This window comes from Tursiops truncatus, chromosome 15 (genome assembly GCF_011762595.2).
Source record: "Tursiops truncatus isolate mTurTru1 chromosome 15, mTurTru1.mat.Y, whole genome shotgun sequence".
Taxonomy (NCBI): domain Eukaryota; kingdom Metazoa; phylum Chordata; class Mammalia; order Artiodactyla; family Delphinidae; genus Tursiops; species Tursiops truncatus.
In genome coordinates, this window is record NC_047048.1 from 43972848 (window position 1) to 43987847 (window position 15000).

Consider the following 15000-nt stretch of genomic DNA (forward strand, 5'->3'; position numbering starts at 1 on the left):
TCATTTATACATATACATATACTCATTCTTTTTCAGATTCTTTACCCATATAGGTTATTACAGAATATTGAATAGAGTTCCCTGTGCTATACAGTAGGTCCTTGTTCGTTATCTATTTTATGTATAGTAGTGTGTGTATGTTAATCCCAAGCTCCTAATTTATCTCTCCACCCCCCCCCCCCACATTTCCCCTTTGGTAACCATATGTTTGTTTTCAAAATCTGAGTCTGTTTCTGTTTTGTAAACAGAATTTGTATCATTTTTAAAATTAGATTCCACATATGAATGATATCATAATGTTTGTGTTTCTCTGTCTGACTTACTTCACTTTGTATGATAATCTCTAGGTCCATCCTTGTTGCTGCAAACGGCATTATTTGTTCTTCTTTATGGCTGAGTAATATACCGTTGTATATATGTACCACGTCTTCTTTATCCATTCCTCTGTTCATGGACATTTAGGTTGCTTACATGTCCTGGCTATTGTAAATAGTGCTGCGTTGGGGTGCGTGTATCTTTTCAAATTATGGTTTTCTCCGGATATATGCCCAGGAGTGTGATTGCTAGATCATATGGTAGTTCTATTTTCAGTTTTTTAAGGAACCTCCGTACTATTCTCCATAGGCTTGTACCAATTTCCAGTCCTACCAACAGTGTGGGAAGGTTCCTTTTTTTCCACACCTTCACCAGCATTTATCATTTGTGGACTTTTTGATGATGGCCATTCTGACTGGTGTGAGGTGATAACTCACTGTAGTTTTGATTTGCATTTCTCTGATAATTAGTGATGTGAAACATCTTTTCATTTGCTTTTTGGCCATCTGTATATCTTCTTTGGAAAAATGTCTATTTAGATCTTTTGCCCATTTCTTGATTGGGTTGTGTTTTTTTTGACATAGAGCTGCATGAGCTGTTTGTGTATTTTGGAGATTATCCCTTGTTGGTCACTTTGTTTGCAAATATTTTCTCCCTTTCTGTGGGTTGTCTTTTTGTTTTAAAGTTTCTTTTGCTGTGCAAAAGGTTTTTAAGTTTCATTAGGTCCCATTTGTTTATTTTTGTTTTTATTTTCATTACTCTAGGAGGTGGATCAAAAAAGATATTGCTGCGATTTATGTCAAAGAGCGTTGTTTTGTTTTGCTTTTTTAATTTATTTTTTGGCTGTGCTGTGCTGCTTGTGGGATCTTAGTTCCCCGACCAGGGATCGAGCCCAGGGCCCATGGCAGTGAAAGAGCTAAGTCTTAACCACTAGACCACCAGGGAATTCCCTAAGAGTGTTCTGCCTATGTTTTCCTCTTAAGAGTTTTTTCTCTCTGGCCTTACATTTAGGTCTTTGATCCGTTTTGAGTTTATTTTTGTGTATGGTGTTAGTGTTCTAATTTCATTCTCTTACATGTAGCTGTCCAGTTTTCTCAGCACCACTTTTCCCCATTGTGTATCCTTGCCTCCTTTGTCATAGATTAATTGACCACAGGTGCGTGGATACAAGAACCCACTTTATAGTGCTGAGTCCTCCTATCCAGGATCTGATCTTTCCATCTATTCCAGTGGTTTAAGGTTTTTCGCATTCAAGCATGTACAATGACTGTACAGACAGATAGTGGGGAGGTGCAGCAGCTTCAGGACAGCAGTTGCCTCCAGGAAGGTTGAATGCAGTAGAACAGGGACTGCGCTTTTATCCAAAATGTTGTAACAATGTTTTTAATACATCTGAATGTTTATGTAATACATATGAATGTTTCTTATGAAACTGTTTTTCTATATCTTTGAAATATTTTATAGTTTAAAAAATACTTAGGGGCTTCCCTGGTGGCGCACTGGTTAAGAATCCGCCTGCCAACGCAGAGGACACAGGTTTGAGCCCTGGTCTGGGAAGATCCCACATGCCGTGGAGCAACTAAGCCTGCGCGCCACAACTACTGAGCCTGCACTCTAGAGCCCGCAAACCACAACTACTGAGCCCGTGCGCCACCACTACTGCAGCCCAAGAGCCTAGAGCCTGTGCTCCGCAACAAGAGAAGCCACCGCAATGAGAAGCCCACTCACCACAGTGAAGAGTAGCCCCTGCTCGACACAACTAGAGAAAGCCCAAGCACAGCAATGAAGACCCAATGCAGCCAAAAATAAATAACAACAAAAAAACACTTAGAAATCAGTTTTAATAGAAAAGAACTTTTATTGCAAATACAGTGACTCTTCATATTACAGTAGTTTACTCTGATAAACCAAATGGCCATAATTTATGTATATTTTGGATATAAAACTATATATTTTTTTTTTTTACATATAATATACTTTCCAGTGTGATGACACTTCAATGAGGAAAAGATTGCATTCACAATAGAAACCATCCTCCCTGAGTCCACAGCCCTAAAATAACAAGCACTGTCCAAACATCCCTGCAGTGGAGCTGACCCCAACAAAGGGGCTTCCCCTCCTCTACCCCTCATCGCCAGTTGACAGTCACAGGAAGTGAAGCATTTCTGGAGTGTCTGTATCCACCCACTATGGAGAATGCCAGTGACTCAACCAGAGCAGCAACAGTGAAATGGCAGAACTGCAGAGCCCTGACTTTGCATTTTAGTCTCTGTAGCCAAGGTCAGAAGTCAAACATTAAAACTATTTTACCATTTACCTTGCTGAGAGCCCCCATAACCTGTTCCACTAGTAAGCAGCAAATTTAGGAATTTTACGTAGGGACCACTAAAAAAATATATAGTCTTTTCCAACATGTCTGTTTCCCCAGCATCTGGCACATAGTCGACCTTCATTAAATGCTTGTGGGGCGAACAGAGAGTCGTAATCCTCATCTGTCCAGGGGTGTGCGGCCAATGAGCCATAGAAGTTACAGCATCACAGTGGTTTACTTTTAAAAGATGTTCTTTGAAATGAACTCCAGGAAGAAAAGCAGTCTACACAGAGAGAGATGCTGAAGCGATCTTACTGAGTAGTTTGTTGAGAGCTCTAACTCTTTCTTCCAAGAATCGGGATTTTTTCTCAGCACCTCGTTGCTTCTCTTCAGTGACCTGAAGCGCTTTCGTTAGGTGAGCATTTTCCACATAGAGCTCCTTGAGCAGCAAATCGGATCGTGTATTCTTTTCAAACTGGACAGGGGAGAAAGCCACACTGCACTGTGAATCTAATGCAGAAATGCCACGCTACCAGCTTGCCCCTCCCAGTCTTCCACGTTGTTCAAACCACAGTTTGGGGATTCTTAACAAATTGGAAGCAAATATTGGATGTAATGACAATTTTTGTTATCCTGGCGGGAGAGAGGAAATTGAGAATCTCATGAACTATGTGGTAGAGAAAACTTAAGCCAATTTTGCACAAATTGATTTTTACCATAAAATGAAGACAAAAAGACCAAAATCTGTAGGCCTCAAAAAGGAAGGAAATTGTCAAGAGTACCCAAAATGTTTGGCTCATCTCAGTGTGCTCTGCAGGCCCATCCCGTCACCCAGGACACAATGAGGCACTGTGGTCACCACACACACAGCAGCTGTAGAGGCTTCAGTGATGGGGACACAGGCCACACTAGTCAGGATGCTAAGACACAGGGGTCCCAGATTTGCGCTTCGTGAGTCAGCACTACATACATTCACTCAAGTAGTTAACTGAGCAGCTCCGTTGGCCAGGTGCTGCCCAGCAACAGCCCTGCTCTCACAGGGCATGTATTCCAATGGAAGGAGACAGACCAGAACCAAGCTCGCAGTTTTGGATGGTGGGACTGGTGGTGGACCAGTGTTGGGTGGTGGGACCTGCTAACAGAAAACCCAGGAGGGGACGCACAGCTGAGACTGAGGTGAACAGAGAGGGCTTCTCTGTACGTTGACATTTGGACGGAGAGCTGAATAAAGCACCGGGTAGGTCAGCGAGGCTGTCCGGCATGAACATTCCACGCAGAGCTGGCACATGTGGGGATGACAGGAATGGCCAGGAGGCCTGTGAGGAAGTCAGAGCTGCCATGCTGGCTGGGCAGGGGGCCAAGGGGAGGGGAATAGGTCCTGCAGAACCTTGAAGACCACTGTAAAAACTGCCTTTTACTCTGAGGGATGTGGAAAGACTGGAGGTTTCTGAGCGGAGGAGGGCCAACACCTCCGTCACATTTGAAGGTGACTGTTGCCGCTGAAAGCACATCAAAGGAAACAAGGACACCAGCTGTTAGGACCCAAGAGATGGGGGCTCTGTATCCCACGCTGAAGGCCTAGCTGAAGGATGAGATGGGAAGGGGTCCATCAGGACTCCAAGGTTTTGGACTTGGGCGGGCAGGTGAGGGCACAGACAGCTCTGAAGGACTCCTGTAAAGAGGAGCAGAGAGCTGGTAGCACCAGGGCTCTGGAAGGTGGTGTTGAGACAAGGCTCCAGAGGAGGGAAGGGCTGGGGCAGCGGGGAGGGGACACGGGCACATGCATTTTTTTGGGCACTTCTGGTCTTCCAGTGAAACAAGCACAGAGCACAGCTGAGGGGAGAGGTGCTGGAGGTCAGAGACAGGAGGGAAAGGGCCCACTGGAGAGGGCAGTGGGGGCGAGGGTGTAGTTGGGACAGCTCCCCGGCCACCCTGGCACCTCCACGTGCAGGAGCCTCAGGATTCACCTGGGGTTTGGGTTGAGGTTTTGCCAGGAGTGACTGCGGGAGTCACCGAGTCTGACTGCTGGGAAGGAACGTGAGGACCAGGGACAGAGAGGGTGGGAGGATGGCAGTGCCGGCAGGGGAGGGGCTGCAGAGATGCGGGGGTGGTCAGGAGCCGGTGGCCTGCACAGAGTGACGCTGCCCGGGGACCTGCAGCTCCGGATGCCGCAGATGAACCATACTTGACTGCTATGTAAGAAAAGTATTTCTACAGATTCTCATGTTTCATTTCCTGTAGCTCCAAGTAGAACTTTTAGGGCAGCAATGGCCTCTCTCTCCCCTCTCCCCCTCTCAGCGATTCCACAGGACATGGGGTTCTCTTGGGTAATGTCTCCCTGATCAGCTACTTGAATGCCCAAACGAGGCGTCATCACTCACCTGCTCTTTCAGCTCACGCACTTTCTCTTGGAGGAGCGCTTCCACGTTCTTCAAAATCATTTCCACCTCCTCCACCCGCTCTTCTGCGGCTTTCAGCTGTTTTTCATGTGCTTCCTGCACAAAAGGAGGTTAGAGACGAACACTGTACATTTTAAAAAGAATCATCACGGGTTTATTTACTTTAGAATGGAAATTAGCTGAAGTGTACAAATCTGAGTGTGTGGATAACCTTTCATCCCTAGAGGGATGGTTAGAAATGTCTCACAAGCCACAAAGCTGCATTTCTCATTGCAGTCTAAGCAGATCAGCAGACTGCTTTGTGCTAGGATTTGTCCTTTGAGTCCTAAATGACTCAAAGGTGAGTTTCCCCAAACACGTTAGTCTTTCTAAAGGATTTGACTAAATTTCTTTGTTTTGTCAATAATCTCTCACAGCTTAACTGTCTCTCCAGCATAACGTTTTTGCAGAATGCTGAAAGGCTAGTCTTCATTAGAATTTGTTTTACAAACGTCGAATTTCACCCACCTTTGCAGGCTTGCGCCAGTTCCTCCCTCGTGAAGGTGCCTCAACCTCTGGCCCCACCCACCCCCCCCCACCTCACGAACTCTGAGGACCAAGATGTGCCCCGCAGGCTTACACTTTAAGGTGCTCACTCACTGGTGCCTGAGAGGGTGCTTTGAGGTGGGAACCACTGCCACCAGAAGTTGACAGAAACGGAAGCACAGAGAGGTTAACTGGCCTGAGGTCACTCGGCTGGGGTGGTGCAGCCAGGCTCCAGATCCCTGCAGTGCGTGCTCTGAGCCACTGTCCTGCTGCCCTTTGAGGCTGAGACTCTGCTTCTATGTGCCTAGATGCCTAGGGCAGCACCTGGCACACAGCCGGGCTCCCCAAGTCTGTGCTGTCACTGTGCTGACCTCTTGTCCAACCGCCCCCCACTCCCTGGCTACCTTTAAACATGCCGAGCACAGCCCACCTCAGGACCTTTGCACCTGCCTGTACTCTCACAGGGCTACACAGGCAGGGACCCTGCCCATCACCTCCCTCGCGGCCCCTCTAGCACCATCTTTCAGGCCTGGAAGCGGGGACCGTGTGTGTGGCTGCGTGGCTGGCTGCAGACACATGCAGCCCGGCAGACAGACTGGGGGGCTTTGGGGTGCCTTCTGGGTCAGCTGCTCAACGCCCCCCAGTTCTCAGGGAAAGTTGGGTCCCATAGCTTCCATAAACCAGTCCTCACGTAGTGGGACATCTGTGGGGCCATCTTCCCCTGGGCACCTGGGCAGCTTTTGGCTAAGTCACCAGAGAGCCAACCTTACCCTCCCCGTCACCCTCAGCCGGCCCTCGGGCCCCTGTCCTCACTTACCCATTCCTCCACCTGGAGCTGCCGAGCCGCCTGCCGCTCCCCTTCCAGCAGCTGCTGCAGCTCAGCCACGCGGCCCCGAGGCACCAGCTGCTCCATCTGCTCCTGCAGCTCCTGGACCGCGTGGGCGTGCTGGGACTGGGCCAGCTTCAGCCTCGTGGTGGCCCCGTACAGCTGCCCGGGGAGAAGGCACCCAGTGTTGGGGTGACTGCCCAGAGCTGCCGGGTCACTACCAGGCACAGAAGACTGCATCCCTACCTTTAAGGTCACCCCACAAGGAAAGTGTCTGCAGCAAAACCCACGATTCCTAAAGAGCCCGTTTAGCTGAATTCTGACGCCCAGACTCCATGCAGCTGGCACTTCTGCACAGTGAGAGCCAGGAAGGCCTGCCTGTAATCCTCCACGTGACCTCCCGCCGGGTTACGTAACCTTCTGTCATGTTTACCTTCCGGGTACATTACTGGGGTGTAATTCCTTTAATACTGTGACCCACGCCAGCTGTGTACGGCAACCTTCCTCTAAGTGAAGAGTTCACGCTCCTGACACCTGGCTGCGGCCGGGGTCCCAGAGGTGGGTTACACAGTGATCAGCGAGGGGCTGAGAGCAGGTGTGGATGGACCTCAGCACCCGCTCCCTGGGCACAGAACCCACTGGGGCGTTGGTACCAAGCTGTCCAGAGCCTGGCCACTTCCCCTGACGGACCACCTGGGAGGCCGGATCTCAACACCCCTTCTATCACTTGGACTCTGGCAGATTCGTCTGGAACACACAGAACTTCCCTGAGACCCCACAGACAGGAGAGGCAACAGCTCTGCCAGGGGTCCTGCTGAGGGCAGGCTGGAGAGGAGGGCGCTGGCCATGCCAGGCAAGGGCGAGGCTGTGAGCCCGCAGCCCCACTTCCCTCACCGTCCCGTGTCACTGCGTGTCTGACGGGTCCCCCCAGAGACACACCCATACACACGGGTCCAGCAGGGCAGCTACCGTGCTCTTTGGGATGAAGAGAGGGGAGGATAGTTCCCACACACCCTCCACCAGATGTAGCCTCCTCCCGACTTTCGAGATTCAGATGGTCACTCTGCAGTCACTCTGGCCCATGTCTGCGCCCCCACCCACCCGAAAGTGCTCTTCACACCCCCTGCCCAGGTTCCTCGCCACCCGCTCTCCACTTGGCTGGGTGGTACATCAGCACTGCCCGACTGAGTGCCCCGAGCCCCCTCCTTGTGAAGTGAGGTGCGGGTGCAGGCTGGGCTGCCTCCGGAGAGCCCTGCTCAACTGCCACGTGAGGAGGGGGACGTCCCCAGAAGAGCAGTGGGGCCACTGCAGCCGGGAAGCCAGGGCCTTCGCGTTCTGGATGCCCTCAGACAGCAGCCCCTCCTGCCCTGAATCCAAGCTGGACTGGCAGAATGTGGGGAAGTGATATTCAGAACTCCTGGGCACCGGCCTCAGAAGCCTAGCCACCTGTATGCTCTTCTGGGGGCGCCTGGTTGCTGTACCTCGAGAACCCCATGCCGTGGAGAGGCCGGTGCGGGTGCCCCAGTCCATGGCACCCCTGTAAGTGCCCTCTTGGACGCCTGGCTCCCCTGCTGGACCTGTGACCTTGGAACCACTCATGGTGCACCGGTGACCACCCCCTCCCTCCCCCATGGCTCTGTGTGCACCTCACCTCCACACACCCAGAGGGTCCCTAGGTGCCCTGGAAGCTCCTTACTTCCCTTCTCCACTTTCATACAGGTGTGTTTCATGGGGGTCCTCGTCTAAAGCACAAAAGGGGACGCCAGCTCATGTCACAGCAGCCTGCCTAAGTGCAGTATCTCCTGCCGTGACGGCAGCTGAATGTTGGGCAGCCCAGCGGGCACGGAGACCTCCGGCAGCCCAGCCCTCCTGCCAGCAGATGGGTCTGACTCCTCAGCCTCAAAGGCTCAATCTAGCCCAGGCAATTTCTCAAGGTTCCTTTGGCACTAAAAGTAGAGAAGGGAGCCCCCAGTATGTGGCGGCACCTCGGGGAAAGTGCCTGCTTACGGCGGGGGGCTGAGCCCACAGGAGCCTGACAGCACCTCATAAGGCCCCGGTGGGGGGTCCCGCACCCAGACCGACCCCTCTGCAGCCCCGGGCCATCTGAGAAGTGACTGTTCACACCAGGTGACCACAGCCAAGTCCAGGAGTCAGGCCAGGGGCCAGTTGGGGAACCTGGTCCAAAGGCTGGGCAGAGGCATGCGGCTTAGAGACCCTCTCCCACGGCCCTTTTCCCGCTGCTGTACCCTGGCCCTCCAAGCACACCCCAGGTCTGAGTCCACACTGGGCCCGTGGCCCTCAGGGCACCTCACCCTGTCACCTCCCTTCTCCTGTTCAAACTCCTCAGAAGAACCAGCCCTGTGTCCCTGAACCTCACGCTGTCAGGCACCCGCCGTCCCTCCTGGGCCCACTCTGCTCACATATGTTTGTACCAGACCACGAACTCCCTGCCTCCCCTGAGCCTGATGCGCGCTGGACAAATGCTGCGGCAGGAGAGCAGGTGGAACAGCCACAGGTGTGTGACACCTGGGCTCCACTGGGGGCGCGGAGCGGGGTCACCTCGGGGGCTGCTCTGCCCTGTTGGCCTGGACCTCAGAGGCCACCTGCCGCGTTCCCTGGCCCCTCCATCTGTAGAGGGCACACCGGGAGGCACTGCTATGGCCTCCTCCCCTCGTGAGGAACAGGCGCAGCTCTTCACGTGGCTCACTTGAGTTCAACCCGACCCTGGACTGAGCCTGACTCAGTTGGGCCTGGCGGATGCCCAACTAGCCGGGTGACCTGAGGCAGACCAACGATGCCCCTGGCTGGACTAGTCCCGGCCAGGCTGTCAGAGGCAAGGCTGACCCCTCCCGGGCTGGGACCACCGCACACACCCACCTGGTCCCGACTCTCTTCAAGGGCCTCTCTCAGCTGTGACTGTGCCAGTCTCAGGCTCTGACGTTCCTGAGTCACGTGTTCAAGTTCAAGTTCAAGTTTTTGGATTTGGTTATCCTGTTTTTTAAAAATCAATTTCACAAGTATAAGAAGTATCTTAGCAATGTGATACACGTTTAATGCAGAAACTTCAGAAAAGCAAAAATTACAAAATTCAACTCATCCATGATCCCAGCAGCCCGAGGACCCCACCCGACATTCTGCTGTATCTCTTGGCCCTCCCTCCACACGCACGGACTTCTGTCACTAAGACGTTGTATGCTGTGCTTTCCCCCTCTTATTATATCTTGAGTGTTAAATACTTTTCAGAAACATGGTTTTTAATGGCTGCACCATCATTTACTGACTAATTCAATACTGTCGATGATTTAAAGCTGATTCCAATTCTGTTTTGCTATTATAAATACCACAGCAATGAAAATACTTCCAGCTAAGTCCGTACACAATTTTCAGTAAAGTTCCCACTAGCAGAACCATGAAGCCAGAACGCACGGACGTTCTTGATGCTCTTGACGTATATTTTGCCATACTGTCCTCCGGAGAGGTTGTACCAACTTACTCTCCTATCATCAAGGTTTAATTCCTCTCTACTACTTTTTCTAGATACTAGGCTTTGTAAAAGCTGCTGAAGTCCACATATTTTCAGGGCTTGCTGGTTAAGTCCCTCCCTTTACCTCCAGGCACATCAGGGCTGTTCCTCATCTGTTTTAGGCCAGCCTGTCTGCCCCTCCCTGCCGCGCCGGCCACTCACCTGCAGCTCCTCCCGGCATGCCGCCTCCTCCAGTCTCTGTGTCAGCAGCTGAACAGTGATGTGATTCTTCTTGCTCTGGGCCTGGTGGGTGGAGGCCTCCTCTCCCAGCTGCAGGACCCTGTGGTTGAGCTGGGACAATTCATCCTTGCATTTCTGACTCTAGAACAAAAAGGAATAAAACACAGATGAAAAAGTTTTTTTTGTTTTTTGTTTTTTTGCTGTACGCGGGCCTCTCACTGTTGTGGCCTCTCCCGTTGTGGAGCACAGGCTCCGGATGCGCAGGCTCAGCGGCCATGGCTCACGGGCCCAGCCACTCCGCGGCCTGTGGGATCCTCCCAAACCGGGGCGCGAACCCGTGTCCCCTGCATCAGCAGGCGGACTCTCAACAAAAAGTTATTTTTTTAAACCAACAGCATTCCAGGGTTCTCAACCAGGGACACTCTTGCTCCCCGAGGGACGCTTGGCAATGTCTGGAGACCATTTTGGTCATCACAGCTAGTGGGGTGGGGTTACTACTAGAAACTAGTGGGTGAGGAGCTCAGCGTCCCCAGAGTGATGGGCTCTCTGGCCACGGGGCAGAGGATGAACTCTGGTCCATCCAAGAAGCAGCAGGCTGGGCACCAGGGGGGCTCACAGCGCATCAACATCCAACCACTGCTCTGGAGAACTGGCATGGTTTTCTTGTTTCTCCCACGGTTATTTCTAACATTATCTTAAGCAATTTGAAGGGAAAAAAAAAACCCTCGTTATACTTGAGGCACGTGATTCTCTTCAAATCACTGTCATTAAACACAAAATCCGAGGCTCTCGGTGGGGGGAGCACACTGATAAAATCTCCCACTTTGCGGGCAGCGGATGCTGGACCCTGGACGGTGTTGCCTGGGATGAAACAGCAGCCAGCAGGTGACACACGGAAGTGCGTTATTTCCAACCGGCTGTCACACACCTTCACACAAACCACGTTTCGCTCATCTGCTTTTCCCCAGCAGCCGCTCTGGAGGCCGAGGGTCTGCAGCCCTCCGTGCCTCAGAGCGGCGTCCACACACAGCTGTTGGGCGCGTCACTGTCGCCCCAGGGCCGGATGTTCCCACCACATCAGCCAGGCGCAGGAAGAAGCCGGCTGGGGCGAGAGCTATGGGTCTCTCCAGGGGACAGCAGAGGTCTGAGAAGCCAGAGGTGACAAAAACACTCCCAGAGGACTTCGCTGGTGGTGCAGTGGTTAAGAATCTGCCTGCCAGGCTGCACTGAATCCATCTGGTTGTGCCTTCCACACACACACACACACACACACACACACACACACACACACGTATAATGATTGATTACTTAGAACGAGTTCCTCTAGGATGACATTTTCTTCTCTAAATTAATTTTTTCTTTAAATTTAACCTTCAGTTTTGAGTCACTCAGTTGGCTGTTTCATCATATGATTCTTTGGTTGTCTCCCAGTGATGCCAAATGGGATCAGCACAGCCCCAGTTGCTAATGGGCTGCTAGTTGCTAATACCTATAAAATACCACCCACCCCCACAAAGGAGAATCATTTAAGAGTTCTTCGGACTTCATCTTCAAAAGTAGCCAAAGAATTCATGTGACAGGTTATCCCAGAAAATCTTTTGCAGTTAGTGAAATTAGGGTATAACTAAGAACATTCGGAATACTACACACACAGTTTAGGTGATCTTGGTATAGTGGTGGGACAGCAGTAAAGTATTTAACATGTACATGCTCTGCTGGGGGAGACTAAAGGGAAAGAGGTGTTCAGCCTAGAAAAACATTTCGCAGTGGATTTCCTATGAAGTCAATGTGTCTTGGGTTTAACTTTGAAACAAATTAAAACATTTAAAAACTGACTTACTAGCATTTGTGGATTTCAGATTGAGACCCATGTAAAAGCAGTGCTTTATTCTGTGAAAAAAAAAAAGAATCCACCAGCTGATGCAGGGGACGTGGGTTCGATCCCCAGTCCGGGAAGATCCCACATGCCAAGGAGCAACCAAGCCCGTGCACAACAACTAATGAGCCTGCGCTCTAGAGCCCGTGAGCCACAACTACTGAAGCCCGCGCGCTCTAGAGTCCACGTGCCGCAACTACTGAAGCCCGTGTACTCAAGGGCCCGCGTGCCGCAACTACGGAGCCCGCGGGCTGCAGCTACTGAAGCCCGTGCGCCTACAGCCCGTGTTCTGCAACAAGAGAAGCCACCGCAATGAGAAGCCCACACATGCAACGAAGAGGAGCCCCCGCTCGCCACAACTAGAGAAGGCCCACGCATAGCAACGAAGACCCAATAATAACAATAATAATAAAAATTAAAAATAAATAAAAACACTCCCAGAAAGAGTAAGAGCTCAGCAAGGTGTCAGGACACAAGGTTGGCAGGTGAAAATCCACTGTACTTCTATGTCCTGACAGTGAACACGCAGAATCCCATGTGAAAAACAAAACACCATTTCTGGCTTCTGGTCTGGCCTGCAAAGAGCTTGGAAGTCATCACTCCCATCCTCCCAACAAGAAAAAGCTGAGTAACTGAAAACTCAACCACTCTTCTGAGACCCATCAGAGAACTGAGGTCACAGGGCAACTCAATGCCCTGAAAACTGGAGAGACGGGCAAAGAGAGTCACAGCTCACCAGGAGCTGACGGCTGGAGCCCGAAACAAAGTGGCTACTGTGGACGGAACTGTGTCCACAAACTCTCGGCTGTGTCTGGAGACGGGGCTTGCAGCAGGTAATTAAGGTTAAATGTGCTCAAGAGGCGGGGTCCTAATCTGACAGGACAGTGACTTTATGAGAAGACACAGTGAGAGGGCATCGTCTGCAAACCCGGAAGAACCTTGCCAGAACCAAGTCAGCCTTGCCTTGATCTTGGACTTCCGGCCTCGAGAACCGTGAGGCAATAAACTTCCGTGGTTTAAGCCACCTGTCTGTGGCATTCTGTATGGAGCCTGAGCGGACTAAGACAGTGACCATTCTGAAGTACACAGAGCGCTCTGTTCTCCTGCCCTCAAGGGAAATGTCCTTTTTACCAGATCAGAACCAGCGTGGGGAAGGGGATACCCAACTGCAGCCCCCTTTAAACTTTCTGACTCAGTACACACCTATCAGAGTGGCTAAAATAAAAGAGTGACAACACAAGCGTGGGCAAGGATGTAGGGAAACGATCAAGCACACATTGCTGGCGGGAACGGAAACTGTTACAGCCACTCTGGATAAGAGTTGGGCAATTTCTTAAAAAACTAAACATGTAACTACCACACAACTCAGCCACTGCTCTCCCGGGCATTTATCCCATGAAATGAAAACCTATAACCACACAAAGACCTGCCTGAGAATGTTCACGGCACCTCTGTGACAGCCCCAAACTGGAATCAGCCCAGCCGTCCTTTAAAAGGTGAGCGTTAAAACAAGCTGTGGGCGACTTCCCTGGTGGTCCAGCGGTTAAGACTCCGTGCTCCCAAGGGCCCGGGTTCGATCCCTGGTCAGGGAACTAGATCCCGCAGGCCACAATGAAGATCCCACGTGCCGCAGCTAAGACCATGCGCAGCCAAATAAAGAAATAAATATTAAGAAACAGAACAAAACAAGCTGTGGGACATCAATGCCTTGGAAAAGTGTCCAGCGACAGGAAGAAGCTAACCGGGGACACACAGCCGGGAATTATGATATGTGAGAAAAGGCAACCCCAAAGTTCGTATTCTGTATTCCTTTTGTACCACATTTTGAAATGACACAATTTTGGAAATGAAGGGCAGTTAGTGGTTTTCAGGGGTTAGGGGCTGGGGTAGGTGGGCAGGAAGGCGGTGGGTGTGGTCATGAAAGTACAACGTGAAGGATCTTTGTGGAGCTGGAGCTGTTCAGTATCTTGACTGTGGTCATGGAGACACGAACCTACACAGGGGATAAAATTGCACAGAACGTGACACACACACGAGTACACAAGTAAAACTGGGGAAACCCGAGTAAGGCGCATGGATTGTATCAATGTCGACATCTTGGTCGTTGATATTCATTATGGACTGATCCCTGCCAATTCACATGTTGAAGCCCAAACCCCCAATACCTCAGAGTGACTGTATTTGGAGATGGGGTCTTGAAAGAGGTGATTAAGGTAAAATGAGGTCATATGAGTCCAATATGATGGTGTCCTAATACGAGATGAGGACACAGACACATCCGAGGGATGACCACGTGAGGACACAGGGAGAGGACAGCTGTATACAAGCCGAGGAGAGAGGCTGCAGAAGAAACCAGTCCTGCCCTGATCCTGGACTTCTAACCTCGAGAACCATGAGGAAATAAACTTCTGTCGTATAAGCCACTCACTCTGTGGTACTTTGTTATGGCAGCCCTAGCAAACTAACACAGATAATATTATACTATAGTTCCATAAAATGTTACAACTGGAAGAAATTGGACAAAGTCTATTTCTCTGTAATATACTTCTCATAACCACCTGGGAGTCTGCAATCATCAATTCTAATTTCAATTTTAAAAAGAATTAAAAAACAAAACCAAGAATGACACATCCCAGCTTCTGTGCTTCAGTCCAAAAGCCAGTAAGTGAGACCAAATACAGAAGGCATTTACTTATGGGGCAAAGGGAGACCAGTGTGGAGGTCAGTGCTGAGTGAGACAGGGCATTTACCTGCAGGGTAAAGGGATTAATCAAATAGTTAAGTAAATCTATTGAAGATGAGGAAACCAGGTTTTTCATTGCTAGAGGCAAGAGTTACAAATATGGAAAGGGAGAAAACTAGAATTATCCCTGTGATGTTGGAATTGCAGATAAGAGTTTGAATTCATGGTTTTCAGTAGGGAGATATATAAATAAGTATACCTGAAACCATGTGCATGTGAGCCTAATAAATATATGTATACACTCCCTAGCTCTATGCACTGACTGCACCTGGACATAGCGATGCCCCAGGAGCCGTGAGCAC

At 50.5% G+C, this 15000-nt stretch overlaps 1 protein-coding gene across 4 annotated transcripts in view; it reads right to left on the minus strand.

Annotated features, from left to right (window-relative positions):
- Positions 1-2137: 2137 nt before the first annotated feature.
- Positions 2138-15000, minus strand: part of NINL (ninein like) — a 124591-nt gene continuing 111728 nt past the window's right edge. For all 4 annotated transcript variants that reach the window (XM_073792637.1, XM_073792636.1, XM_073792635.1 and 1 more), the window contains 5 exons: positions 10062-10220; positions 9254-9367; positions 6368-6538; positions 5008-5121; positions 2138-3101 (listed from right to left, as the gene is read on the minus strand). In XM_073792637.1, coding sequence (XP_073648738.1) covers positions 2910-3101; positions 5008-5121; positions 6368-6538; positions 9254-9367; positions 10062-10220 — 750 coding nt within the window. In that variant the 3' untranslated portion in view covers positions 2138-2909. The remainder of the gene's footprint in view (positions 3102-5007; positions 5122-6367; positions 6539-9253; positions 9368-10061; positions 10221-15000) is intronic.